General features: G+C 48.3%; 1 protein-coding gene across 8 annotated transcripts in view; it reads left to right on the top strand.

The window, feature by feature from the left end:
* The window catches only part of ARFGAP1 (ARF GTPase activating protein 1), a 40,966-nt gene extending 15,528 nt beyond the window's left edge, over nucleotides 1–25,438 (top strand). The window contains exons 4-14 of one of the 8 annotated variants that reach the window (XM_077335833.1): nucleotides 119–290; nucleotides 1,691–1,791; nucleotides 3,549–3,635; nucleotides 5,872–5,968; nucleotides 6,438–6,494; nucleotides 8,127–8,159; nucleotides 11,126–11,155; nucleotides 14,866–14,922; nucleotides 16,917–16,976; nucleotides 17,806–17,882; nucleotides 19,724–25,438. In XM_077335833.1, the coding sequence (XP_077191948.1) occupies nucleotides 119–290; nucleotides 1,691–1,791; nucleotides 3,549–3,635; nucleotides 5,872–5,968; nucleotides 6,438–6,494; nucleotides 8,127–8,159; nucleotides 11,126–11,155; nucleotides 14,866–14,922; nucleotides 16,917–16,976; nucleotides 17,806–17,882; nucleotides 19,724–20,078 (1,126 nt within the window). In that variant the 3' untranslated portion in view covers nucleotides 20,079–25,438. Of the gene's footprint in view, nucleotides 1–118; nucleotides 291–1,690; nucleotides 1,792–3,545; nucleotides 3,636–5,871; nucleotides 5,969–6,437; nucleotides 6,495–8,126; nucleotides 8,160–11,125; nucleotides 11,156–14,865; nucleotides 14,923–16,916; nucleotides 16,977–17,805; nucleotides 17,883–19,723 lie in introns of all 8 variants that reach the window. The other 7 variants (XM_077335825.1, XM_077335826.1, XM_077335828.1 and 4 more) reach the window with 7 other exon arrangements.
* Nucleotides 25,439–25,827: the final 389 nt, after the last annotated feature.

Here is a 25,827-nt window from a genome sequence, read left to right on the forward strand (position 1 = left end):
AAGTCCGCACTCCTAACCACTACACCAAACTGGCTCTCTGTAAGCGATTAAGAGACTAATTTCAGAACAGGCTAAACCAAACAGCAGCAGATCACTGATAATGACGTTCGGTTCTCAGTTTTGTGCGTTCGGTCACGATGGACAAATGGAAGGACATCGAGCTGGAGAAAATGAAGGCCGGCGGGAATTGCACGTTCCGGGAATTTTTGGAGTCCCAAGAGGATTACGATCCTTGCTGGTCGCTGCAGGAGAAGTACAACAGCAAAGCCGCCGCGCTGTTCAGAGATAAGGTAACTCTGCTTAAGCAGTCTTTTCGGCCTCCCCGGCACGTGAGCGTTTCAAGACCTGAAAGTGGTGTGTAGAGCATTCATGTTAGCTAGGACTAATGCTCTACCTTCTGCTGTTCTCTATGGGAGATTTCAACAGATCCCATATTCAGCTAGGTTGTGCCCATGTGGACAATGCTGTATAGAATCAGTTGCACACGTTTTCTCCCATTGTCCATTTTATTCTTCGATCCGAGCCAAATTTCTTAACTCGCTGCTGTGTAAAAGAGAACTGCATTCGGATGAACGAAAGACTCAGTTTCTTTTGACATCCCAGAACCCTGATATAATTGAACCGGTAGCAAAGTTTTTATATGTTGCCATGAGAAATCGGGAATGTATCGTGACCTTTGCCTTTGTTCCCACTAGCAGTGGATCCTTTTGCATTTTCCCTTCTTATACTGTACTTTTATAAGCTATTAAAGGCTTGTGGTTCTCTGAGTTATGAAGGTATTGGAATACAAACGATTACACCATTTGTAACATTGAGACGTAAGAGGCCCTGAGATGAGAACTGGGAAATTCTCCTCTGTGGAATGAGCTGCCTGTGATGGCCACAGGCATAGATGACTGTAAAAGGGGATTAGAGGGGTACGTGGAGGATAGCTACTAGCTGTGGCCATTAAAGGGAAGCCTCCCCATGCAGAGGCAGTAAACCTCTGGATGCCAGTAGTGGGAGGCAACATCATGGGAAGGCCTTGACCTGTGCTTGGCTTCTGCTTCTCCATGGTTACTGGTTGGTCACCATGCAAGACAAGATGCTAGGCTAGATGGACGACTGGTCCGATATGACAGGGCCACTCTTAGGTTAAAGATATCTTTTAGAAGACCTACAGGGATGCTTTCATCACATGGAAGAACCCTCCATCCACTTGTCAATGATTTTACTGGGTGAAATGGCAACATCCACTAGTAATTTGTCACTGTAGGGGCATTAATTGGCACGTGAGAAATAGGAAAGATACTGTCCAAGGCGGTTTCAGGATCGGGACATGAGGTCTCGTTGCCTGCCTAGATAAAAAGTTGGTGCACGATCCACAGGCCAAGTTCGTGGAACAGAGAGCTACGGTGGAGCTTTCCGCATTGCTCTTTTAATGCCGCCAGTCTGAACTCTCTTTGCCGAACTTTTCCCGTCCTTGACGTTCTTGCCAGCCTCAGCTCATTCCTACAGAGCCTTCCCGGGACAGGCTTTCTGTGGCTAGTCTCAGGAGCTAATGCAGAACAGCAGCTGAGCCTGACAGGGTTGGACCAAAAATCTACATTAGGAAAGTGCCCTGCTGCACGTTTCTAGAAATGGTGCATCTAGAAATGGTGCATGAAGGCAGTTATGACACTTCTCCTGTTTTTATTCTTTTTCTTTTCAGGTGGCTACACTGGCCGAGGGTAAAGAATGGTCCATTGAAACGTCTTCAGCCAGAAACTGGACCCCACCTCAGCCCAAAGTTGCTTTGTCCTCAGCACACCGGTAGGAATTAATTTGTCCATGTGGCAAAGCAGCCTGTTTTCTTTTTCTATAGGAAGTGGTTACTTGACAGCAGGAAGTAGTCTTCCCGGGACACACGGGGCTGCTGTTGGAAATCCCAGCACTCCTCCTCCTCTCTCTCCTGATGTTAGTCACTTAAATGATCTTCTTGCTCGCAAGTCCTTAGCTGCCCTTGCAGGCAGCCACCAAGGACGCAGGGCAGAGATGGGGAAGCTCGGATGACATACCAGCATGGTGTCATGGTTAAGAGCGATGGCCTCTAATCCGGAGAACCAGGTTCGATTGCCCGCTCCTCCACATGCAGCCAGCTGGGTGGCCTTGGGCCAGTCACTGTTCTCTCAGAGCTCTCTCTGTCCCAGAACTCTCTCATGGTGTCTGTTGTGAGGAGAGGAAGGGAAGGAGAGGAAAGGAAAAGGTGCTTGTAAAACACTTAGAGACCCCTTTGGGTAGTCAAAAGCAGGGGAGGGCGGTATATAAGCATGATAAATAAATAAATAAATAAATAAAAAGCCAGCTCTTCTATTTAATTTTCCTACTTCTTTGTTTATCCTATGGATACTATTTAGAATCATAGAATCATAGAGTGGGAAGGGGCCATAGAGGCCATCTAGTCCAACCCCCTGCTCAATGCAGGATCAGCCCTAAGCATCCTAAAGCATCCAAGAAAAGTGTGTATCCAAAAGTGTGTATTTATGATGGGAGCAACCCCCCCTCCCCAATGTTACTTAACTTCCCATGGAGTTTTCTTCATCAGATTTGAGACATTTTAGATTGCGCCACTTCTGGGGTTTCTCGAAGCCTAAAGCATGTTTGGTAAAACAATTGAGAAAGGCTGCACTAGATCAAGTGGATTTATTCCATGGTATTCCCCACTACTTGGTCAGGAAGACAGTTCATCCTTTGAAATGTGGTTTTGGAGGAGAGCTTTGCTGGTGCCGTGGGCTGCCAAAAAGACGAACTAGTGGGTTCTAGACCAAGTCAAGCCTGAACACTCCATAGAAGCTACGATGACTAAACCAAAGCTATCATAATTTGGTTGCATTATGAGGGCAAGAGTCATTAGCAAAGACAATAATGCTAGGAAAAGTGGAGGACTCAACAGGATTGACTCAACCGAGGGCTCAGTCTGCAAGATGTGAGCAAGGCTGTTAACGATAGGATGTTTTGGAGGTCATTAATTCATAGGGTCTCCATTAAGTCAGGAGCAATTCAACGGCACTCAACACACACGCGAAGGAGAGCCAGTTTGGTGTAGTGGTTCAGAGTGCGGACTTCTAATCTGGCATGCCAGGTTCGATTCTGCGCTCCCCCACATGCAGCCAGCTGGGTGACCTTGGGCTCGCCAGGGCACTGATAAAACTGTTCTGACTGATCAGTGATATCAGGGCTATCTCAGCCTCACCCACCCCACAGGGTGTCTGTGGTGGGGAGAGGAATGGGAAGGAGACTGTAAGCCGCTTTGAGCCTCCTTCGGGTAGGGAAAAGCGGCCTATAAGAACCAACTCTTCTTCAAGTGGAATCGCCAAATTCAGGGGCAGCTTTCTGCTCTGATTTCTCTGACCACAACATAGATGCCTCTAGAAATACGGAGAAGGTTTTCCCTGGCTTGCCTCGAGGGATCCTCCCTGTGATCAGAGCAGCTCCCCCACGCGTTTTGAAGGGCACAAAGGGGGGCTTACCTAGGCTTTAATGTTTTTCTCCATAAGTCCGTTTCATCATGTTCTTCTGTGTTGCAACAGTTCTGCTGGACAGCCCCAGAACGCCGGTGCCTCTTCTGACAAAGCCTTTGAAGACTGGTTGAATGATGACGTTGGCTCTTACCAAGGGTAAAATCTCAGTCCTTTTAGATACGAGGGTTTGCGTATTTGGTTGCCAAGGGCAAGTGCCCCACCCACTCCCTTGCCACTCACTTAGGACACCACGACCCCGTGAGGCTCATCTGATTCTGGACCCAGAAACAACCTCAGGCAGTCTTTGAGTTCAAAGCCTCTTAGGGGTATTATTAGTCCCAATGTTCAGAAATGGGTAAAGATACATATCGGCTCTAGCTCAAAGTCGGCTGCTTCCCCGCCAAGTTCTTTCCCCACCGGAGAGCTCTCCATTCCCCCAAACAAAAGTGACTCAAGGACATTGGAGTGGGTCGCCATGTAGGTCTGAATCAGCACAACAGAATTTGATTCCAAATAGCGCCTTTAAGACCAACAATGATTTATTCAAATTGTGAGCTTTTCGAGTGCAAGCATCTCTTCCTCAGACAAAACGGAACAAGGATCATAAGAGGACAGATACAAAGAAAAGGAAAATAAGTGGCAAGGACATTCAGTGCTGCTTAGATACTAGAAGGCCTTCCATAACGTTTTTCTTTGTAGGGAAGGCGATTGTCAGCCGCTTTGAGACTCCTTCGAGCAGTGAAAAGCGGGGTGTAAAAACCAATTCCTCTTCTTTGTCATGGACTCATTCATTATAATTCTGATTCATTATAAAGCAGCTTCATATGTTCGTGAGCTCCCTGGCTGCGACCAGGCTCCGCCAGAGTTTGCTTTCAATTCTACAAGCCAGCTCAAAACTTTAAGAATTCATATTATTCATATTATAACAGCACCCTCCCCCACCCCAGCAACATGGCTACCTCAAACATGACCTTAACATCCTTGCAGATTTTTTTGTTAACTTTATTAACGCCGCAGCAAGTGTTAACAGTATAGAAACAAATATGGGACGCACCCCCAGTTTTGTCATCTCAATGAAAAGCTAACATCTGACCCTAAGCTGGCTTCTCCCCGATTTCTCATAATTCCATTGTTGGTTAGAAGCTCTCAGTTTAATTGGCTATTGGAACCAGTATGGAAAGTAACTGGTTAAGGAGTGAATTCATCCACCGCCACGGTTTAAAGTAAGGTTTATATATAAACAAGCGGGTATTCTTAGGGTTGATTACAAAATATTTAAATGTGAAACAATAAATTAGCTTTGGGGCTTGGATCCAACCAGCTTTCTTTTGCTCATCCACGGCCATTTCCCCTTCTCCTTGTTCTGCCTGGCTTTTGTCCATGCACAGCCTGTGATCACAAATGTAGCCCTTTGGTGGTCCATAGGGACCTCTTTCTTCCCTCTCACCAATGTAAAAACTGATTGGAACCCCCTCTTTGTCATTGGTGCGACAATAAGGTCACTGCTGAAAATACTGGACACCACAATTATATTCTGGGCCACTTTTTGGACCCCTGGTCCCAGCCATCTGGAGCGGCTGGCCTCTCTGCTGGAAACCCACCAAATTAGATTCCCGTGAAAGGATTCTTGTGAACCCTCCCCCTGCCTTCTCCCACAGAACCGAGGGAATTGGGCAATTCAGTCCTTAATTCCTGGTTTAAATGTTTTTAAATCTATGCATTTAAATTCCTTAATGTGATTTTTTTTCTATTATGTAATTTTTATTTATTTTTATTTATTTAGATTTTTATTTCCTGCCACTCCTGGAACTGGCTCGTGGTGGGTTACAGATAACCCATAAATTAAAACCCCATTAAAATATCAAAACAGGACCTAAAAATTACTGCATATGAATAAGAAAACATGGCGGTATAATCCACTACCCATCTCCCCCCTAACAACATCCAATAGGGGGAGAGGGGAGTCATAAAGCCCGCCATAGATGACCCTGGCATACCAAAGTGGGAGGGGCAATCAGATCTTCTACTCAGACCCCGGCTTCAACCATAGACCTGCTGGAAGAGCTCTGTCTTGCAGGCTTTACGGAACGCTGAAAGCTCCCGCAGGGCCCGCAGCTCTTCTGGGAGCTTATTTCACCAGGTAGGGGTCAGGACCGAAAAGGCCCTGGCCCTGGTTGATGGATACGGTTGTGAGCCTCTCTGGAGAGAGGGCAGCAAATACATGTAACCATAGATAAACAAGGTTTATTTTGGATGTCCCGTTACAGAAGCCAAAAAGTAAGATGCAGATTTCATTTGGGCTAATAACATGTGTGCAAAAGGTAGTGTCTTTCACTTATAAGTCGCTTGCTTGCTCTCTCCCCCCCCCTCTCCCCCATGTACCTCCTTCCAGGGGCCAAGAGAATCGCTACGTGGGGTTTGGGAACACAGTTACGCCTCCGAAAAAGGAAGACGACTTTCTCAACAACGCCATGTCCTCGCTATATTCAGTAAGTTCGTGCTTTCCTTACGCGTTCCAGAGCACCTCCTCCCGTTTACGAGTAGATGCAGAAAATTGTCCTCAAGTGAGCAAGGCAGACATCTTGGATTTACCTGATAACCGAAAAGCAGAAGAGGGCAGTTTTGCACTGAGCAAACAAGACTTTTCCAAAAACGGAGAATGACGCAAAGGGATTGCTCAGACCAGGGGTAGTCAAACTGCGGCCCTCCAGATGTCCATGGACTACAATTCCCAGGAGCCCCCTGCCAGCGAACGCTGGCAGGGGGCTCCTGGGAATTGCAGTCCATGGACATCTGGAGGGCCGCAGTTTGACTACCCCTGGCTCAGACTATCAAAGTTTGGAATGAACTGGGTTTCCCCCTAGCCTTTGCTTTATTTATGCGCTTTTTGCTTGACTTATGAAGCAGACGTTTGCTTTTATGTATTACTGCATGGTTAATCATTCCCTTTTCTTCCAGGGATGGAGCAGCTTTACCTCTGGAGCAAGCAAGATCGCTTCGGCAGCTAAAGAGGGTGTAAGTCAATGCGGATCCATATCCATATCCGAATATGGCCGTTGTCTGCAAATGTTTGACTTTCAGGTTTTCTTACTCTGGGGCAGTGGTTCTCAACCTGGGTGTCGGGACCCCTTTGGGGGTCGAACAACACTTTCACAGGGGTCGCGGCAGGGCAAGCAGCTTTTGGCAGGGGTGGATCGAGATAGAGCATTTGTCTGTCTGGAGCAGCGGAAAAGAGCGAGATCAGCATGGTGGGACAAGAGGCAGAACTGAACTGAGCAGCCCCGGGGGAAAAAACAATTTATATACAATGACAAACAATGGATCTTTATGCCATTGGTCAGTTTTGGTTTAATTTCTGTGAAAGAACACTTGCATACTTTCCTGGTTGGGGGTCACCACAACATGAAGAACTGGATTAAAGGATCGTGGCATTAGAAAGGTTGAGAACCACTGCTCTAGGGAAGCTTTTAAATATTAAATGGGCTGTCAACATGGATGGTCAGATCATTCTCAGGTCCAGCCTTGGCTCATAGGGTCCTGGTGGGCATTATAGTCCGTCTGCGTGTTCTATCTAAGCAGCCTAGAATATACCCTACAATGAGTTCTGGTAAGCCTGTTGTCTTCTAGAGAAGCATTCACCATTATTGATCCTTCTCACTGAGACAGCTTTTGGAGATCTCAAGGATTCCAGGGGGCCCTTTTTGAAAGCCACTGCCAGTTTGGTGTAGTGGTTAGGAGTGCGGACTTCTAATCTGGCATGCCGGGTTCGATTCTGCGCTCCCCCACATGCAGCCAGCTGGGTGACCTTGGGCTCGCCACGGCACTGATAAAACTGTTCTGACCGGGCAGTGATATCAGCGCTCTCTCAGCCTCACCCACCCCACAGGGTGTCTGTTGTGGGGAGAGGAACGGGAAGGCGACTGTAAGCCGCTTTGAGCCTTCTTCGGGTAGGGAAAAGCGGCATATGAGAACCAACTCTGAAGATCTGAATATCTTCAGATCAGAGCTAAGTTTCAGTGCTTAGCCATGATTCTTTGCCTGACATTTTAATCGGTAAAAGTGGTGATGCACAAAGCCAGTTACTGATGTTAGAGGGATTTATAGTCGTTGAATTATACTGGAGAAGCAGGAGTCATGTCTAACATACTGCAACGTGCAGGTGTTAGACCAGTCTTTATCAACCTTTCGACCACGGAGGAGCCCCTGAAATAATTTTTCAGGCTTCTTAAGAGCACCAAAAGTGATGTCAGCTGGCTACGCCTCCATGACACAACTGGAAGTGACATCACCATCCATGTTAACAGGCAGGCTTGAGATGGACTGGGGCGGGAGACAGGAGGCAGTTTAAGGCGGGAGTAGGTGTGTGACTCCACCTCCTTCCTGGGCACAGAAACCTTGAGAGACCAGTCATGTTTGGGTGAGGGAAGTAATGGAAATGGGCTGTTCCCTAGCTTTGTGGCTAAGTCCGCTAAGGCAGGAGGGGAAAGGCCCGGACCCCCTTCTAAGCTCCCGTGGACCTCCAGGGGTCTGCAGACCCTTGGTTGGGAGTTCCCGTGTTGGAGGCTTCCAAGCATGTGCTTCTAAATCAGCATGGAGAAAATTCAAGGTTGAAAAGGCCAAATTTGTTTATTTTTTTCCTGTTGACAGGCTACCAAATTTGGATCTCAAGCAAGTCAAAAGGTGACTATGGCATGCTCATGTGTTTCATGTTCAGCCTACGTCTTCCGTTTATCTCCATTGGCTGTATTTATCCTTTCTTTTTGAGAAATGGCGTTGTAGGTTCCAGTTATGTACTCATACCAACTTGGAAGCAGGTCGGGTCTATTATGAAATATGCTTGGCTATCTCCTGCCTCCAGCTCCACTGGCAAAACACCTTCTTAAAGCAGCATTTATGGAGCCTGTGTCGGCGGATGCCGTTGTGGTCATCTTGTTGGCTTCCTGGAAGCCGCTGATTGGCCACCATGCGAACAGAACGCTGGACTTGCTTGGCCTCTGTTTGATCCAGTGGGCCTCTGCTGATGTGCTTAAACATAGTGGGTGACAGACACAACAGGCCTACGGAGCGTGATCTCCGCTTGAAGCCCACCGATTTCAGAAGGCTTAGACTGGAGTAACTCTGCATAGGATTGTCCCGAGGGCATGCCCTCTGGCTATCCAGTTAGTGACTGGCTTCCGTGCTACAGGATATGATGTCGTGCTTAGAAAATTCACTCTGAAATCGTAATTCAGTTGCCTTCCTATCTAGCCGCAGCTCACTGTTGCAGCTTTTTAAAAGTCTTGCTAGGTTTTACAGTTCAAGTTATAGCATGTCTTCATTTTCTTATTTGGGCTGAGAAGGTGTCAGAAATAGGGATGAGCAGGAACTGGCTGATGAACTGTCATTTGTCACGAATTTTGGGCAGTTTGTAGTTCATGAAGAACAGGAACAAACGTTCACAAGTTTCAATGCAGACTTGGAGCTACCTAAACCATTGCTTTCAGCTCTCCGTAAAAAGCGGCAGTGAGCAGAAAGCAAGGGGGTGAAATGGCTCCCAGTCATTAAAACCAAGCAGCTGAGCAGTGGGGAGCTTTCCACCAGGACCGTGCCTCCCACTGAGCTCCCAGCTGGGAGTTGCTTACATGGCAGTAATATTGGGTTGTGTGGGAGGGGGAGTTGGCTACACAATATGAAGTGTCACATCCATGTGGTTCTACCAAGGGCATCTTTTATGTGAGCCCCTCCTTTTTAATATTTTTATTATTTCTATCATTTATAATTCACCTTTCTCACTTGGACTCTAGGCAGAGTGAATCAGTACAATCAACAAGGTAGGACAAAGTGGTAGGATTCAGGTTGTGGGATCAGTCGGCAATCTTGAATATAGAACTGAAGCAAAACATTAGTCCTAAAGCGGCAGATCAAATGTTGGCAAAATGACATAGTAGGATCCTAGTTTCAGTAAATGAAACACAGTGGTATACATAGTCGCTAATGACATAGCTAAGTAACTTTGTGGATTGCTTAGCGCGATGCAAGGATCACCTGCTGACTAAATTCAACTAGCAGTGAACATTAGCAAAGAGTTCAGTAGCATCGTAAAGACCAACAAAATATGTTGCAGGCTTCCCTGACATCTGAGGGAAGTGAGCAGTGATTCAGGAAAGCTCATCCCCTACCATGAACGTTGTTAGTCTTAGTTTTCCTGAATTCTGGCTCTTTTCCTACTCCATTGACCAACATGGCCACCTAAACTCAGCCAGTGTGGGTGCCCCGGAAGTGTAGGGGCCCTAGGCTAGCGTGAACTTCTCTTTACAGTGGGAGACTCCCCAAACATCATCTTACTCCCATCCTGCTTTTGAATCCAAACAATTAGTTTTTATGAAGGGGCTGGATGCATGTATTTCGGGTTTGCGGTTCTCTTAAAGTTTAACCTGGAGGTCGTGGTGTTGCTAGTGACCAGTGGGAATAATTAATGCTGGCCGCAATGTGATTGTGGCCAACACCTTGTGTGCCTTGGAGACAAGCCGAAGCATGTGTTTTGTGGTAGGAATTTTGCCCTAGTCTCAACGCAGATATTCAGCCCCGAGCTTGGATGCATAGAGTTTGTCATTGGCACGGATCGAGAGGGTCGCTTACGTAAATCTTCCCTGAAAGTCATATCGTCCCTCGTGACAAGGCAGAATACAAATTTAAGAAATAACTAAAAAGGCAAGGATATTTGCTTTCTAAGCACTTAATTGTCGTCAGCCTGTCAGCCAGACCTTGGCATGGGGGTCCCTCCCTGTGCAGTATGAGCAAAGTTTCTGATTTGACTCTTACAGATTTGATGGGCTATGTAGGTTTTTTAAAACACCATTTTGACAGCAGCTGCCCCCACAGCACAAGGAGCTACGCTGCGTTAATGACATGAAGCTGCAGCGACTGTTTTGTCTCTGGCTCCGCCTCCCATGGCAGCCATTTTGTGGCCTCTGCCGCCATCCTACGTCTGGATACCAAATGTGCCTGCAGACTCAGAAAGGTTGAGACACCCTGCTCCCACCTTAGCAGTATTGCTGTTTTTCCCCTCCCTTCTCAAACCAGGCTACCATTCCATTATGGTACCACTACTAATCCGGTACCACTTCTAATCTGGCATGCCAGGTTCGATTCTGCGCTCCCCCACATGCAACCAGCTGGGCGACCTTGGGCTCACCACAGCACTGATAAAGCTGTTCTGACCGAGCAGTGATATCAGGGCTCTCTCAGCCTCACCCCCACCCCACAGGGTGTCTGTTGTGGGGAGAGGCAAGGGAAGGCGACTGTAAGCCGCTTTGAGCCTCCTTCGGGTAGGGAAAAGCAGCATATAAGAACCAACCTTCTTCATTGTAGTAGATTTCCACAGTGAGCCTTGGAAATTACTCCCACCCCCCTTACTTCACACTTACTGTCCAGCTTCATTTTTGGCCAGGATTGTGATTTATGTATTATTTTAACATTTTTATTTGGCAACTAAGTCCAGCGCGTTAAAAAAGGGGCCCAGCATATTCACTTCTCAGCGAGGCACTGGTTTTTGGGATGACAGGTGTGCATACAGGTGTGCCTTTAAAACGTGCCTTGGGATCTTTTGCTAAAAGCTGCTTCTTCTACCTCGTTTGCTCTCTCCTCTTGTGCTACCCGGTGTAAAGTTTTGGGGCCACAAACAGCAGGCGGAGCCGGTAAAGCCCTCCCCCCCCCTCTACTCTCGTGCATGGAAGCTTTTATAACTGTGCTGAAATGGTCCATTTCTTACGCCAGCTGTAATTTCCTTATTCTCACCCCTCCCCTTTTGAATCAAGTCATTTTTGTTGAACGTTGTCGTCTCCATTTTTCTGTAGTGTCTCCTTCGGCTTACTCAAAATAGGCTGCACTGTCAATTTATTTTCCAGTCCCCCACAGATTTGTATAAATGTTATAAGCCAGCATGGTATAGACGTTAAGAGCGGCAGCTTCTAATCTGGTGAGCCAGGTTTGATTCCCCACTCCGCCCCATGTGGTCAGCTGGGTGACCTTGGATCCTGATAGTGTTGTTCTCACGAAGCAATCTCTTTCAGAGCTCTCTCAGCCTCCCCTACCTCACAGGGTGTCTGTTGTGGGAAGAGGAAGGGAAGGCAATTGTAAACCACTTTGAAACACTTTCAGGCAGTGAAAAGCGGGGTATAAAAAATATTTTCTCCTCCCCTCCCTCCTCCTCTATCACCAACCACTCCATCAGCTATGGGGTTGTGCAGTCAACAAAAACAAGGGATACTGAGAACTAAGTTAGGGAAGTGTTTAAAATGGGGGCCAGTAAGAAATGCTTCCCAGAAGGCTTTGTCACTGGGAGGAGTCTGCTGTAACAAATCACAGAGTGGCCAGCTTCGAGCACCTTGGCTTTTTGCACAGGGGTCGGTATCCATCAGGATTGAAAGCTCCTTAATCAGGAAGCCGCATAACTTTCTGTGTTCGGTTTCAGGGGGTAGCCTGCAGTAGAACCGCTAGATTCAAGTCCTCTGGCTCCTTTGAGACCAACCGGATTTTGAGGGTGTAAGCTTCCAAGACATTCCAGTCCTGGGATGGAAGTTCCTGGCCTGGACAGCTCAGGCTGGCCTGATCTCTCAGATGAGAGACATGGCCAAGGACACCCAGGGTCACTGTGCCTCACCAGCTCTGTCCATCCCTGATCACCATAAATTGGCTGCGGCCTGGTGGCTTTCTGGTGACCAAGCTCCCTTTGTTTGTGTCCACCAGAGGGAGCATTTATTCTCAAAAGTTTATGCCCTGAAAATCTGCTTGGTCTTGCTATTCTGACGGAGACCAACCCTGACGCTGGGTTATTCCATTTGAGCTGATGTATTCAAAAAGTTATGCAGAGCCTTGCCCTAATAAAGATGGCATTTTGCTGTATTGGTCACTTGCGTAGAAGACATTTCCTGCAGACACTGAATTTGCTCCTTGTGCTGTTATTAGAATCACCCAACCCCTAGGAACAGTGTTTGGTCGCGATGGGTAGATTGCAGCTGATGAGTCAAGGCAGGACTTGGATACGTCCTCTTGACAGAAGTCTCTTTCTCTGAGAGTTTGGAAGCTTTAAAACAGCTTTTCTCAAATATTTTACCATTGAGATACCCCTGAAACATTCTTCAGGCTTTGAGGAACCCCAGAAGTGGCGAGATGGTGCGGAATATTGTTGGAAAGCATAGCTGTGTCCATGCCCACCTAGGATCCCTCCCCTTCCCACCCCCTCCTGGCCCCTCATGAGCCATTTGGGGGGGGGTGTGTCAACATGGCCATATATGGTTACATCACCCAATACATTTTTAACTCGCACCCATTCAATAAATCCTTCCAGGGTGATCAAGAAACCCCAGGGTTTCACAAAACCCCGGTTGAGAAAACCTGCTCTAAAGTGTCTCACGTCTTTTAAACTTTTTTTTACCCCCAGACTCACCGCAACTAGATAAAGAGCCGATTACTCAGTATGTCTTCTCTTCTTCCAAACTGTCTCGTGTTGCTTAACCCATCCAGACCCAGAACGCATGCAAGGCCTGAGGGTAATAACAGAGGATTTGCTTGAAAATAGGGGAAATGCCAGGGATCACTAGTTGGGAATCCCTACTCTAGATAGAATCCCTACTCTAAATAGAAGCATAGAATCCTAGAGTGGGAAGTGTCAATAGAGGCCATCTAGTCCAACCCCTTACTCAATGCAGGATCAGCCTCAGGCATCCAGGAGAAGGATCTGTCCAGCCGATACTTGAAGATGGCCAGTGAGGGGGAGCTCCCCACTTCCTTAGGCAGCCCCTTCCACTGCTGAACTAGACTCCTAGAAACCTAGAGTGGGAAGGGGCCATGCAGGCCATCTAGTCCCACCCCCTGCTCAGTGCAGGATCAGCCTCAAGCATCCAGGATAAGAATAATAGAATCCTAGAGTGGGAAGGGGCCGTCCAGGCCATCTAGTCCCCTCTCCCTCCCGATCAATGCAGGGTCAAATTAAAGGATCCAGAGTAAAGCATCCTCCTTAGGCAGCCCATTCCACCATCGAACTACTCTAACCATGAAAATATTCTTCCTGATATCAAGCCATTATCACTCTACATGTAGTTTAAAGCCATTTCTGCGGGTCCTCGCCTCTGCTGCCAACAGGGACCTTTCTCTGCCTTTCAGATACATAAATGGTCCCTGTTTAACACACATATAGATATTTTTTTAAACTCTGCACAGAATGTGCCTCCTGAGATCATGAGCCTAGTTGAGGCAATTCATACTGGCCTAGAGAATCGGAGGGGGGTAGGGGGGGGAGAGCGTTCCTAAAGGCACATGTGGGAGGCAGGAGTCTAAATCACAAGACCATTTCTAGCGATCAAGCTCATACTGTCACATTCATAGCGTGATACTTTCTTTCCCCCCCTTCCCCCCTTTTTTGTTTTTGCAATGCCACAGTCCTTGGCTCTAGGCATCATTTCCACCTTCCCCAAGAGCATGCTTGCGCATCTCGGCAAACTGAATGCACCGTAAGCTGTCCAGGTGTTCTTTGCCACGAGAGGGACCCTAGAAACAGGCGTTCTCCTGACCCCAGCTGTTCCTTGTTATGCTCTAGGACAGGGGTAGTCAACCTGTGGTCCTCCAGATGTCCATGGACTACAATTCCCATGAGCCCCTGCCAGCATACGTTTGCTGGCAGGGGCTCATGGGAATTGTAGTCCATGGACATATGGGGGACCGCAGGTTGACTGCCCCTGCTCTAGAAGGCCGTGCTGTGAAATCAGAGCAGAACTCCTCCCCTCCACCGAAAACTCAAACACGTTGGCCGGGAGCATGCGCCACCACCTTCCCTAGGTCACTTCAGCACGTCGGTTTCCTGCGCCACTCCCTGCTGGCCTTACAATTTGGGCCTTGTGATGAGCTTTGTGCTTAGCGTCAGCGGAGGATTCCTTCCTTAAGTCTCATTGCTCAAGAATGGCCCATCCGTTCCAATAGAACGGATGGCCATGGCCAATAGTACATGGCCATGGTCACGATGCTGCTGCAGTTTAGCAAAGATACTTCCTTCCTGCTCGTTCCCAGACTCAGGGGGTTGCAGGAAGGACCCCGTTGAATGTGTCTGAAGCAGCCCCCCCCCCCCCCCCCGTGTTCCTTGTATCTCGATGTTGTTTTTTTTCTTTCTTTTTTCCCCCTTTCTGTCACCTTGCATCTTCTTGTGCTTGGAGCTCACTCAGTTGCTTTGTCCGAGGCGAAGCTTTTCCGGGGCTTTTTCTGTCCTGCTGTGCCTCGTCTTCCCCCTTTCCCCGCCCCCCCCCCCGAAAAGTCCTCCAGCTACTGTCTGTGGCAGTACATGTTAGATGTATCCTACTAAAGAAAAAAAAAAAGAAGTATAACTGACTTTTGTTTTGTTTTGCTTTTTAACTAGGCTTCAGAGTTAGGTCAGACTTTAAATGAAAATGTTCTCAAACCTGCACAGGAAAAGGTAAATTTGGAAACATGTCAATGATTATCGATTTTTGAATACACGTCTCCTCCCAAGGGTCCCCGGTGTGAATTCTAGGTCCACGTGGTGTCCTTACAGTTCCTTCCCGATACGATGTACAAAATATACTTCCAGCTGGGATGCGCTTGAGCTGTGGTCTGGCTTTGTACGGCAGCACAGTGGTGAATCCAAGGGCCTGTGGCTTGGATGCGCCTCTGCTTTGTTTGCACAAGGTCCCCGGTTCAATCCCCAGCACCTCCAGTTATAGGTCCAGGCAGAAAGGGATGTGGGGGACCTCAGCTTGAGACTTTGTAGTACTTCTGCCAGTCTGAGTAGGCAGTCCTGACTTTGTCGGGCCAAGAATATGATTCAGTATAAGGGAGCTTCACGTGTGTGTGTGTGTGTGGTTGTACTGCCAGAATTCTGCAGCAAGACATTTGACTAGCTCACCCTTTCCCAACATTTTCACCCTTGAGAAACCCCCGAAACATCCTTAAGGCTTTGAGAAGCCCCAGAAGTGTCACAATCATGCAGAATATGGTTGGGAAGCAGAGCTGTGGACACGCCCACCCAGGGCCTCTCCCTTTCCCACCTCCTCCAGGCCCACCGTTGGCCATTCTGGGAGAGGGGAGGCAAGTCGATACAACCATATGTGGTCAGATCATCTAATAGATGTTGAGCAAATGTTAAAAATGCATTAAAAATCAATTAATTCCCACGTGTTTCGGAAACCCTTCCAGAGCCGTTAAGAAACCCCCAGGGTTTCTCGAAGTACGGGTTGAGAAATCCTGGACAAGAATACACAGAGCTCCTTTCCCCCGTTCCCCATTATAGTCTGTTTGTGCTGGAAAAGATCCACATGTGCAAGAGGTGAGGCGGTCTCCCCGTCCCCCATGTTGCCCCTCAGCCCCGTCAGGATCAACATTTCAGAGGGGCAGCCTTTTGGACTGCTGCGAGGGGTGGGAAGATGATGCATCTGCGTGCGGAATTTTGATGGGATCCAGGCCCTTGTCTGACTGAGACCCTTTGGCCGGCCAGCACCTGTTCTGCCCGAAGTGCAAACCCATTGCTAGGCTATACGTGCCGTACAGACCATTAGCTGGCTAGTTGAATGGATGTAATTAAAAGCAAGAGGGAGATTGACGAAGGCCAAAGGCATTTTCAGACAGTTCCCACGAGCTTGGTGCAAGAGAGAGGGGTGCCCACACTGTAGAACAATGGCCTGCTTCCCCGGGGGAGTCCTGTTGGCCAAGGCAGGAGCAGCTGCTGGAAAGGTCTTGCCTTTGCATCTCACTGTTCTTGAAGATGGGCTGTCTGGGGGCACTGGAGAGACGAGGGAGTGTTCTTTGGGTGGCCTCCCCCACCCGCGTGATCCCTTGAGGTGCCACTGCAAGGAGGGTGCTGTTGGGCTGTGGGAGCTCAGCAAGCTCCTTGCCCCCCTGCGTGGCATTGCCTCTTTGGCCTGCATCACTGCCAGCCGTGGCAAGGGCCCTGGAGCCGATCCCCATGCCTCCATCAACTCTTTGAACTGACTCTGCTAAATGTCATCTTCCAACTGCTGTTCATGTGACTGAAAAACCCTCTTTTTTAAGGGGGGGGGGAGAATGCTTCATGCTGCAGCTACTGATATGGGTCTCACTTTTTGGCCTGGAAGCTGCTGCAGCTCTTCTGCTTCGGTTGGACACATTCAGACCTCTGCAGTGCAGTTGACCATCCTTACCTCTTAGCGGCTGTAATATTTCAGTAAAGCCACTGTGGGAGGAGCCTGTCCGGGCTCCGTTTCCAGCTGTCCGGCCTACACTTCCGGCTGGACACACCAGCAGGGGCTTGTGGGAAATATAGTCCATGGGCATCTGGAGAGCCGTGGTTTAGCCACCCCTGCCCTAGGGTTCGGGGTCACTTTGTGGCATAACTTTCCTCGCAGGCTGTCCTGCCGTGAGCCGTCAGCGTTAACCTTGTTGCCTCCGTGACTATGAGCCTCTTCCTTTGCACAGGTTAAAGACGGGAAAATCTTGGAGGACGTGACTCACGGAGTCTCACATTTGGCCTTCAAGGTACGGTGGCCTGCCTAGCTGCTAGGAGGCCATATATCAAGCCAGTTTCCATATTCCTTTGTCACACGGAGCCACTGCCCACGCGGCCTCGTGGCATCAATGGGCCCCAGCCGCTTCTGCTTCTCTAGAAACTCCATTGCATCTGCCTCGCATGCCCTCCTGTGGCCATGTGGCACTGGTGCCACTTCGAGGAAGCCATCGCAGGCTAGGGTCACGTGTGAATTAGGCGCTTGTCTGAAATTGGTGGCGGTCTGTAACCTATAAAGGGATGCCGAAAATTGGGCCTTGCATCCCGTCAGAAGCCATTTTAATAGCACTGGACTGAAGGCAACTCTGAAGCATCCTGGGGCATCCCAGTCAGTGAGCCAGATTATTGGCTGTACAAATCTCACAAAGGAAAATGGAAATGGCTGAAGGGTAATGTCAATAATACTTTGCCTTTTTAATATGTGCCTTCTTGGTCTCCTCCCCTGTTCTCGCTGCCGTTGCTCGGTCAAACCGGTGAGTGCTTCTGCTGCCTCTAAATTTCAGATCTTCCTCTCTGTCCGGTGTTTCTGTTTTTAAATTGGTGGGACGGATATGTTTTAAGGACGTTTCCTAAATGGGTGGAAGAGAACATTTAAATTGTGCGGAATCAGTAATTTTCATGGCATTGCTGTCCCTTATTTTAAAATTTTTTTTGTGTCTTCTGAGTTATGCACTGAATGGTGCTTCCTCCCTCAAAGCTGCCTGCCACATAAGCGTGCATGTTCTGCTTAGCTTTTTTTCACCCCATGTCGGTCGTTTGTCACACTGTTTCCTTGTGATTCTCCTTCCAATAACTCTGCAGGTCCAGGGAGTAAGTACAAAAGGATGGCGAGATGTGACCACTTTTTTTTCTGGAAAATCCGATGAGCCTTCTGAAAGGTAGAGTTTTGGGCGATTTTGCACAGTGGGCATGTGTGATGCATGTGTGCATCATTTTGCATACCATTCTTGGTGACCAGCTCAGTGGAACTGCTGATTCCAGTCACTGAAAATATAGTATTTTTAACAGAAAAATACCCCCACAATAGAGGCGGCTAGTTTTCCTTTTCAAAAGAGGATAGATAGTGGCATTATAAAACTAAACATAAATAAAACTTCAAGAAGGACGTCGATAAAATTGAAAGGGTACAGAGGAGAGCGACGAGGATGATCTGGGGCCAAAGGACCAAGCCCTATGAAGATAGGTTGAGGGACTTGGGAATGTTCAGCCTGGAGAAAAGGAGGTTGAGAGGGGACATGATAGCCCTCTTTAAGTATTTGAAAGGTTGTCACTTGGAGGAGGGCAGGATGCTGTTTCTGCTGGCTGCAGAGGAGAGGACACGCAGTAATGGGTTTAAACTTCAAGTACAACGATATAGGCTAGATATCAGGGAAAAATATTTTCACAGTCAGAGTAGTTCAGCAGTGGAATAGGCTGCCTAAGGAGGTGGTGAGTTCCCCCTCACTGGCAGTGTTCAAGCAAAGGTTGGATACACACTTTTCTTGGATGCTTTAGGATGCTTAGGGCTAATCCTGCGTTGAGCAGGGGGTTGGACTAGATGGCCTGTATGGCCCCTTCCAACTCTATGATTCTATGATTCTATGAAAATCAACAGAAGCTAGAACCTTTTATAGAATCATAGAGTTGGAAGGGGCCATACAGGCCATCTAGTCCAACCCCCCTGCTCATCGCAGGATCAGCCCTAAGCATCCTAAAGCATTCAAGAAAAGTGTGTATCCAACCTTTGCTTGAAGACTGCCAGTGAGGGGGAGCTCACCACCTCCTTAGGCAGCCTATTCCACTGCTGATCTACTCTGACTGTGAATTTTTTCCCCCTGATATCTAGCCTATATCGTTGTACTTTATTAGGTACTCAGTTCTGCTTCCCAGCCATATTCTGCATGATCGCACCACTTCTGGGGGTTCTTGAAGCCTGGAGATGGTTTTAGGGTTTTCTCAACAGTAAAAATATTGAGAAAGGCTATGACCAGCAGTTGAACTCTTCTCAGTAACAGAGTTGCTGTCTGTCTCAGCCCAGCTTCCCACCCCAATGTGATCTCTTCAAAACTGGTGAAGAAGAAGAAGAAGAGATGGCTCTTCATTGCCATTTTCCACTACCCACAGGAGTCTCAAAGTGGCTTGCATTCGCCTTCTCTTTCCTCCCCTCACAACAGAGACACCCTGTGAGGGATATTACTTAAAAAGAAGAGGATGCATGCCACCTTTCTCTACCCAAAGTAGTCTCAAAATGGCTTACAATCACCTTCCCTTTCCTTTCCCCACAATAGAGATTTCCCACAACAGCTTCCCACAACAGGGAGATGAGGCTGAGAGAGCCCTGATATTACTGAAGAAGAAAAGTTGGTTCTTCTTTGCCACTTTTCTCTACCCGATGGAATCTCAAAGCCAGCCTCCTGTCACCTTCCCTTTCCTCTCCCAACAACACACAGCCTGTGAGGGAGGGGAGGCTGAGAGAGCCCTGATATTCCTGCTCGGTCAGAACAGCTTTATCAGTGCTGTGGCGAGCCCAAGGTCTCCCAGCTGGCTGCATGTGGGGGAGCAGGGAATCAAATCCGGTTCACCAGTCCACGTTCCTAATCCCACTACACCAAGCTGGCCCAGATGAAAATCAAGATGGAAAGTTTTAAGAATAACTTGAACTGAACTCCCCCTGTCCGAAGTGAGCAAAACGTAGTGATAGTTCTTGTGTTTGTTTGTTTTTTATCTTTCCTCCTAAAAGGCCACCTGAGGCAGACAGCTACCAGAACAGCAGTGGCGAAGGCTACCAGAACAACGCAGTCGATCAAAGCTTTTGGGAGACCTTTGGGAACACGGACCCACCCAAAACCCACAAGTCCCCCAGCAGCGACAGCTGGACGTACGTGGACAATTCGACCGAGAAGAAGAGTTCCGACAGCTGGGACGTCTGGGGATCTGGGACAGTCTCCAATAACAAGAACAGTGACAGCTGGGAAAACTGGGAGACGAGTTGGGAGAACGCAGGAGGGGAGGGCAAAGCCAAAAAGGCCCCCAAGAAGGCGACGAAAGAATCTTCTTCGGCAGCGGACGAAGGGTGGGACAATCAGCACTGGTAGAACTGTGTCCCCGTCCGGCGTTGGCTTTGGAAAGGAGTCCCGCCTCTGATGCAAAGGTTCCCCACCTAAGCAGGATTAACGCCCTCGTCATTTTGGGCCCGTGAAGCTTCATGCTTTAACTGTTCCATTCTCTTTCCACTCCTGTTTATGACGACAAAAGAAGACCCGTTTGTTCGCAGATTCTTGTAATTATCGTACGAAGATTCGTCTCTCCCATGGAAGTGACCGCCCGCCGTTAGATGTGCTCTCGCCATTGGACGTGGGACATGCCGGCTTGCCCGAAGCAAGCCTCCGACAGGAGCGGGTTTTCACGCGAGCATGCGTTCATAGCACCAACCCTGCATGTGTCCTCTTGCAAGATCGCCCCACTTCTCTTTAGAACTTCTGGAGGGGATGACATGAATGGTTGTCTTCCGGGGACGGTGAAGTCAACGAACCGGAAGCCAATCCGCCGGGACGGCGTCGGACAAAGCCGGGATGGGAATCCAGTCATTGTCGAGACAGTTCTGTAATCTATCCAGGTTTGGAATCGTTGAAATGAAACAACCGTACCTTCTTGTCTTGGAAGGAGCCAAGTTGAACGTTTCCTTCAGGATGCTTGGAGAGAGAACAGATTTATTTGTACCGTAAGCAGGTCTGTAGGAGGTGTGTCATCAAAAGACACGCCCTTCTCCTGGAGACGGGAAATACTTCATCTCATTTTGGTACATAACAGGCTCCGTTTGCTGCTGAAGATTTTAGAAGGGCTGCCTGACATCTCAACAGAGGACCCTTGCGAAAGGATTGGTCAGCGGAGATGCAAACGAGGTCAAACTGGAACTTCCCAAACCCAGGAGCAAATAACTTGTTGAGGGGACAGCGTGCCAGTTTTCTGTTTATTGGGGTCCTTAGAATGCATTAATTAATTAAGTCAGTATACAGGATGCTTTCCCTGATTCCTCTGCCTTCCCCTCCCCCTTTCCCCCCCCTTTAAAAATTATCAAGTGATCTGATTGCAGCTCTTATCACGCCGGGCTGCATTGCGTTATGTCAGACAAATTTCAGGTATTTCCTTTGGACTGGGCGCTTTCTCAAAACGTGCCCCTGACGTCTGCGATCAGATTTTTTTTGTTTTCTCATTTCTGTGCCACAAACCTTGTCTCGTTTACAGATGGGCCGTTCACGTACGAGCGCTCGCTTGGAAGCCTTTGAATCATGGGGCAACTTTTTTTTCTTATAACCAGCAGAATCTGGCTTGCCAGCCTGGGTTTCAGAAGCGTCTTCTTTCAAAAGGACATGTAGGTTGGCGGGCAGACGTCTGCGTGGTGAGTTGTTGCAGGGATGTGAACTAGCAGAGTTCAGCTGAGGCTGCTGCTGTAAATAATTGGTTTCAGCAGTGCCCCTCCTTATCAGAAGCTGCCTATGAAGTGTCGATTGTTGCCAGAGGAGGACAGCTGTAGAGTTCAGTAGGTCTGTATTCCCCCCCACGGCACAATATGTTGGCTTGTTCGGTTGTCTCAGATTTAGCATTTCCAATGGCCATCTTAAAGTTTCCTTCTAGTGTCTTTCTCCCACTTTTCCTTCTGCTGTGCCAGCCCCTATCCTGCATGGCGTGTCCTCCTGTGCCCTACGGTGGTGGCAGCGAGGTGGTCTGTACCGGTTCTTTGAGAACAATCAAGGGGCTTTTCCTACGCCTGTCCCCTCTGCCTTACTCTGAGATTTTCTGCTTTTCGCAGTCTTGGTGGTGCCATTTGCAGAACGCTGACTCCTCCGGTGTGGGTGTGTATTTGTGTGCTCGTGTGTCCCCCTCCTCCAATTTTCACTCTTTCCGTGTTGGGAAGTTGACAGCGTGTTCAACTTGTAGGAACTAAGCTAAGTATATACGCCACCTCTCTTTCACTCCCTCTGAAGCTCTTGCCTCTTGCCTAGTTCTCTTCTGTGTGCTTATGTGTGGTCCCCAGCTATTGACGTGGCAGTAAATCTCCTGTCAGGGTTTCCAATAGCAGGGGCAGCAGCACAAACTTAAGGATAGTGGCTGCCTGACTCCTGGAGAGCTCTCTCTGTACTTAATATAAAGCTGCCTGCATTTCATATTGGGTTGTTCCTTGGTTTTGTTCATTATCTGAACAGCCCCACTCATTGGCTGAAGACAATAAGAACTTTCCCCCTTATTATAGTTTGTATAGGCCAGAGATTCCCAACCAGGGATCTGTGGACCCCTGGGTGTCCATGGGAGCCCCGGAGGGGTTCTGCGGCCTTTCCCCTTTTGCCTTAATGGACTCAGCTGCTTCCTTTGGTTCCCCCACCCTCTAGAGCATGAGGGGGTGATGCCTGCACACCTATTCCCTCCTTAAAGCACCTCCTCTCCCCCTGCCCGTCATCCTCGAGCCAATCTGTTGGGTGGTGATGTCACTTCCGGGGGAGTGGCAGTGTGACAAGTAGGCGTGGCCAGCTGACATCACTTCCAGGACTCCTGGAAGCCTGAGAGACTTTTTCAGGGGCTCCTCCACAGTCAAAAGATTGAAAAAGCTGGTCTAGGCCTTCCCAGCACCCAGTCTCTTAGCTTAATCTGTCAATCACAAGCAAATCTGTTAGCTTGGACGGAAGGGTCAAAACTGTATGCAGTCATTTGACAAGGGAGGTTGTGTCTGCTTCATCACCCTGGTGTTATGAGGAGAGCCACTCCCTTCTCCTCCGAGGCAGCATAAAGAGAAAACAGGTTTCTTCTCTGCTCATAGCTGGGCTAAAGCAGGCTTGGAAACAGCTGGATGCCAGATTGCCTGTAGCAGGTAAGAACTGACTTTGTGAAAGGAAGTGTTCAGTGAATTGGAAAACAAGCTGATTTCCTTTCAGGCCATCGATGGCTAACAGGTAGGAGAGAGAGGCCAGTGGCGCCTTAAAGACTAACAAAATGTTGTGAGTTACGAAAGCGTCTCCTATGCCCAGATCTTGTGAGTCTTTAAGGTGCTTCTGGACTCTTGCTGTTTCCTGCTGCTACAGGCAGATACCACGGCGGTCTGTCTTGATCTGTCATTAGAGATGAGTCTTTCCCAGCTGCGACACTTCCCTTTTGGGGAAGGACAAGGGTTTTTTTCCACTGAAAGTGGTCAGCAAATCTCTTTAAGGCCACTGTGCAGCGAGAAATGTCCTTCATACAAAAATGACATTTTAAGCAAGTTATCTTTAATGGCCAGATGTGCAAAGTACTAAGTTAGGTATCTGATGGAGACTTTCAGGCGAAATATCGTGTTCTGGAATTGCATAAATAAATTCCTTGGGTCACCAGTGTCTTTAAGGGCTACCTCCGCCCTGGGAATTGGCTGCTACAGTACCTGACCAGCAAAGAAGATAAACTTGTAATCTTCTGCTACGTCAATGGACGGAGAGAGATTTGGGTGGGCCTGTGAGTTGAGAGCCCTAATGCACGGGTTATAAAGCTGGTCAGCACCAGCTTTTTAGTATTTCGTATGGAGCTTTCCAGTAGGGTCAGAACCCTACAGCAAGGTTCCTTGATGACCCTGGAAGGGTTTCACAAATGGGTGGGAGTTATTTTTTAGCTTCATTAAACATTTATCGAGTGATATGGTCCTGTATAGTCATGTTTACCCTCCCACCCCTCTCAAAATGGCCAATGATTGGCCGAGGAGGGGAGGGGCCCATGGCGGTTATGTATGCAGCTATGCTTCCCCGCCGTGTTCTGCACGATCGCACCACTTCCGGGGTTCTTTCAGGGGTTTCTCAACGGTAAAAACGTTGAGAGAAGCTGCCCTACATTATAACGTTGATGAAACCTCAGCCCCTCTGGCCTGGGTGACGTTGTGAGTACTTCTGCACACCTTAAGCAACCTTTCAATCCAGTTTCCAATAGGCTTTGACTATATAGGCAAACTTCACTCGCAAGCCGTCCTTGAAGTGAATTCGAACTACGTTCTTTGGCATGAATGAAAGCGCTCAGTGGCACAAAGACTCTGAGCGCACCGCCCATTCCTCACATCTTCCCTTCTTGACCCCTCCTCCCGCTAGACCAGGCACACCCGCTCTCCTTATGACCATGTTCCCCACCTTTCCTTCTTGGGTGGAGGCCCCACTTGCAGTGCCCAATCTCAGTTTACGGGTTTGCGGGGGTCGGTAACACCGGACCCAATTTAAGGATTTGCGGGGCTCCAGCAGCACAACTGACACTATCCCTTGTGCTGCACAAGGAACGGCAGGGTACCTCTCCCAGAGATAGCTGACACTTCAGAAGCAAATGACATCTTTTTTTCACCCTTGCAGTCCACAAGCCATGTAAATATGGAGGCCCCCTAACAATCAGTGTGAAGATACACACACACACACACACACCATGCAACACTGCGAGGCCCCTGGAGCCCCTTGGAGCTGCATGTGCTCCAAGGATAAACGTCCCCTGGCAGTGCCACTTTTGTTGTCTCGTTCTTCCCCCCCCGTGGATAAGGCTTGGAAAGTGTTTAGGGCTTTCCAAGGAAGTATCCATGTATTTTCCTCCTTCCAGCCTTGCATTATGGAGAGCCCTCAAAAGTCTCTCGATCTTCGGCCCTTGGAGATAACACTTTACGATTCACCAGCAAGGCAAATAGTTAACCGTAATCGGACGTCAGTTCCGGACCAACCGGAAAGGTGTAAACCCAGCCCATTGGGCTGTGGAAGTCCCTTCACGGGAAAAAAAAAAACTCCAGTTGTATCGTAGTAGCGGAAAACCTAGAAGCCTAAAGAAACCAGGTATATCTTGTTCAAGTGCCATTTGCGAAGTCGGGCATTTTGTGAGAACACAGAAACCAGCATGCGTCTATTGCTGGGGTTCACGACTTGACCCTGTTGCTGTACACTTGCTGAAATCTCCCATTTGACGACTCTCCCCAAGGACCTCGCACTTCCCTCCTGCTCAAACGTAACATTCCATGGGTAGAACTTTTTATGTATTGATGTAGTAATTTGTGCAATAACTTGAAAACTGTGAGGTGAGCCTCCTTTTAATTTAAGCCGGATTCAAAGAAGGTGGCGTCTCTCTGTGCTAAGACCTAAATGGACAGTGCCCACGGAGGACTCCGCCCTGAAACCTTTTTGAGTATTGCAAGTCTGTGGCTTCAAGAGGCTTTCTAACTGGGCTCTTGTGCCCTTCCTCCTTTACATTCCAGGTTGGAATAACCAGCCTCTGGAAACTCTCTTATGGGAGGGAGGGAGGTTGGGGGAGACCAGATCCGTTCGGTTTTCCGACTTTCTGTTTGTGACGTTCACAGGACCTGCGGGCCAACACTCCATGTTCTGTTCAGTCGTACTCGATTTCAACCTACTGTGTCATCTTGAAAAAGAAACAAACAAAAAAATTCCAATAAAGAGAAATGGAACAAAATATCGTTGAATGACCTGAGAACTAGTTCTGCTTTACTTCAGAAGTCACTTGTGTCACTCACAAAACACTATCTGGGCAGCAGCCATCTTGTTTGTTTGTTTGTTTTTAACATTTCTTTTGCTAAAAGAAACAGACTGGAACTTGAGTGTCACATAGAGTTTATGGAAAGGGCTCAGAGGAAGCTCTTGGGTGAGTTATAGAATTATAGAACCATAGAGTTGGAAAGGGCCAAACAGGCCATTTACTCCAACTCCCCCTGGTCAGTGCAGGATCAGCTAAATCATCCATGAGAAGTATCTGTCCAGCTGCCACTTGAAAACTGCCATTAAGGGGAAGCTCACCACCTCCTTAGGCAGCCCATTCCACTGCTCAGACTGATTCCCCCCCCCTCCCAATATC

The sequence above is a fragment of the Paroedura picta genome, chromosome 4, assembly GCF_049243985.1.
Source record: "Paroedura picta isolate Pp20150507F chromosome 4, Ppicta_v3.0, whole genome shotgun sequence".
Classification (NCBI taxonomy): Eukaryota; Metazoa; Chordata; class Lepidosauria; order Squamata; family Gekkonidae; genus Paroedura; species Paroedura picta.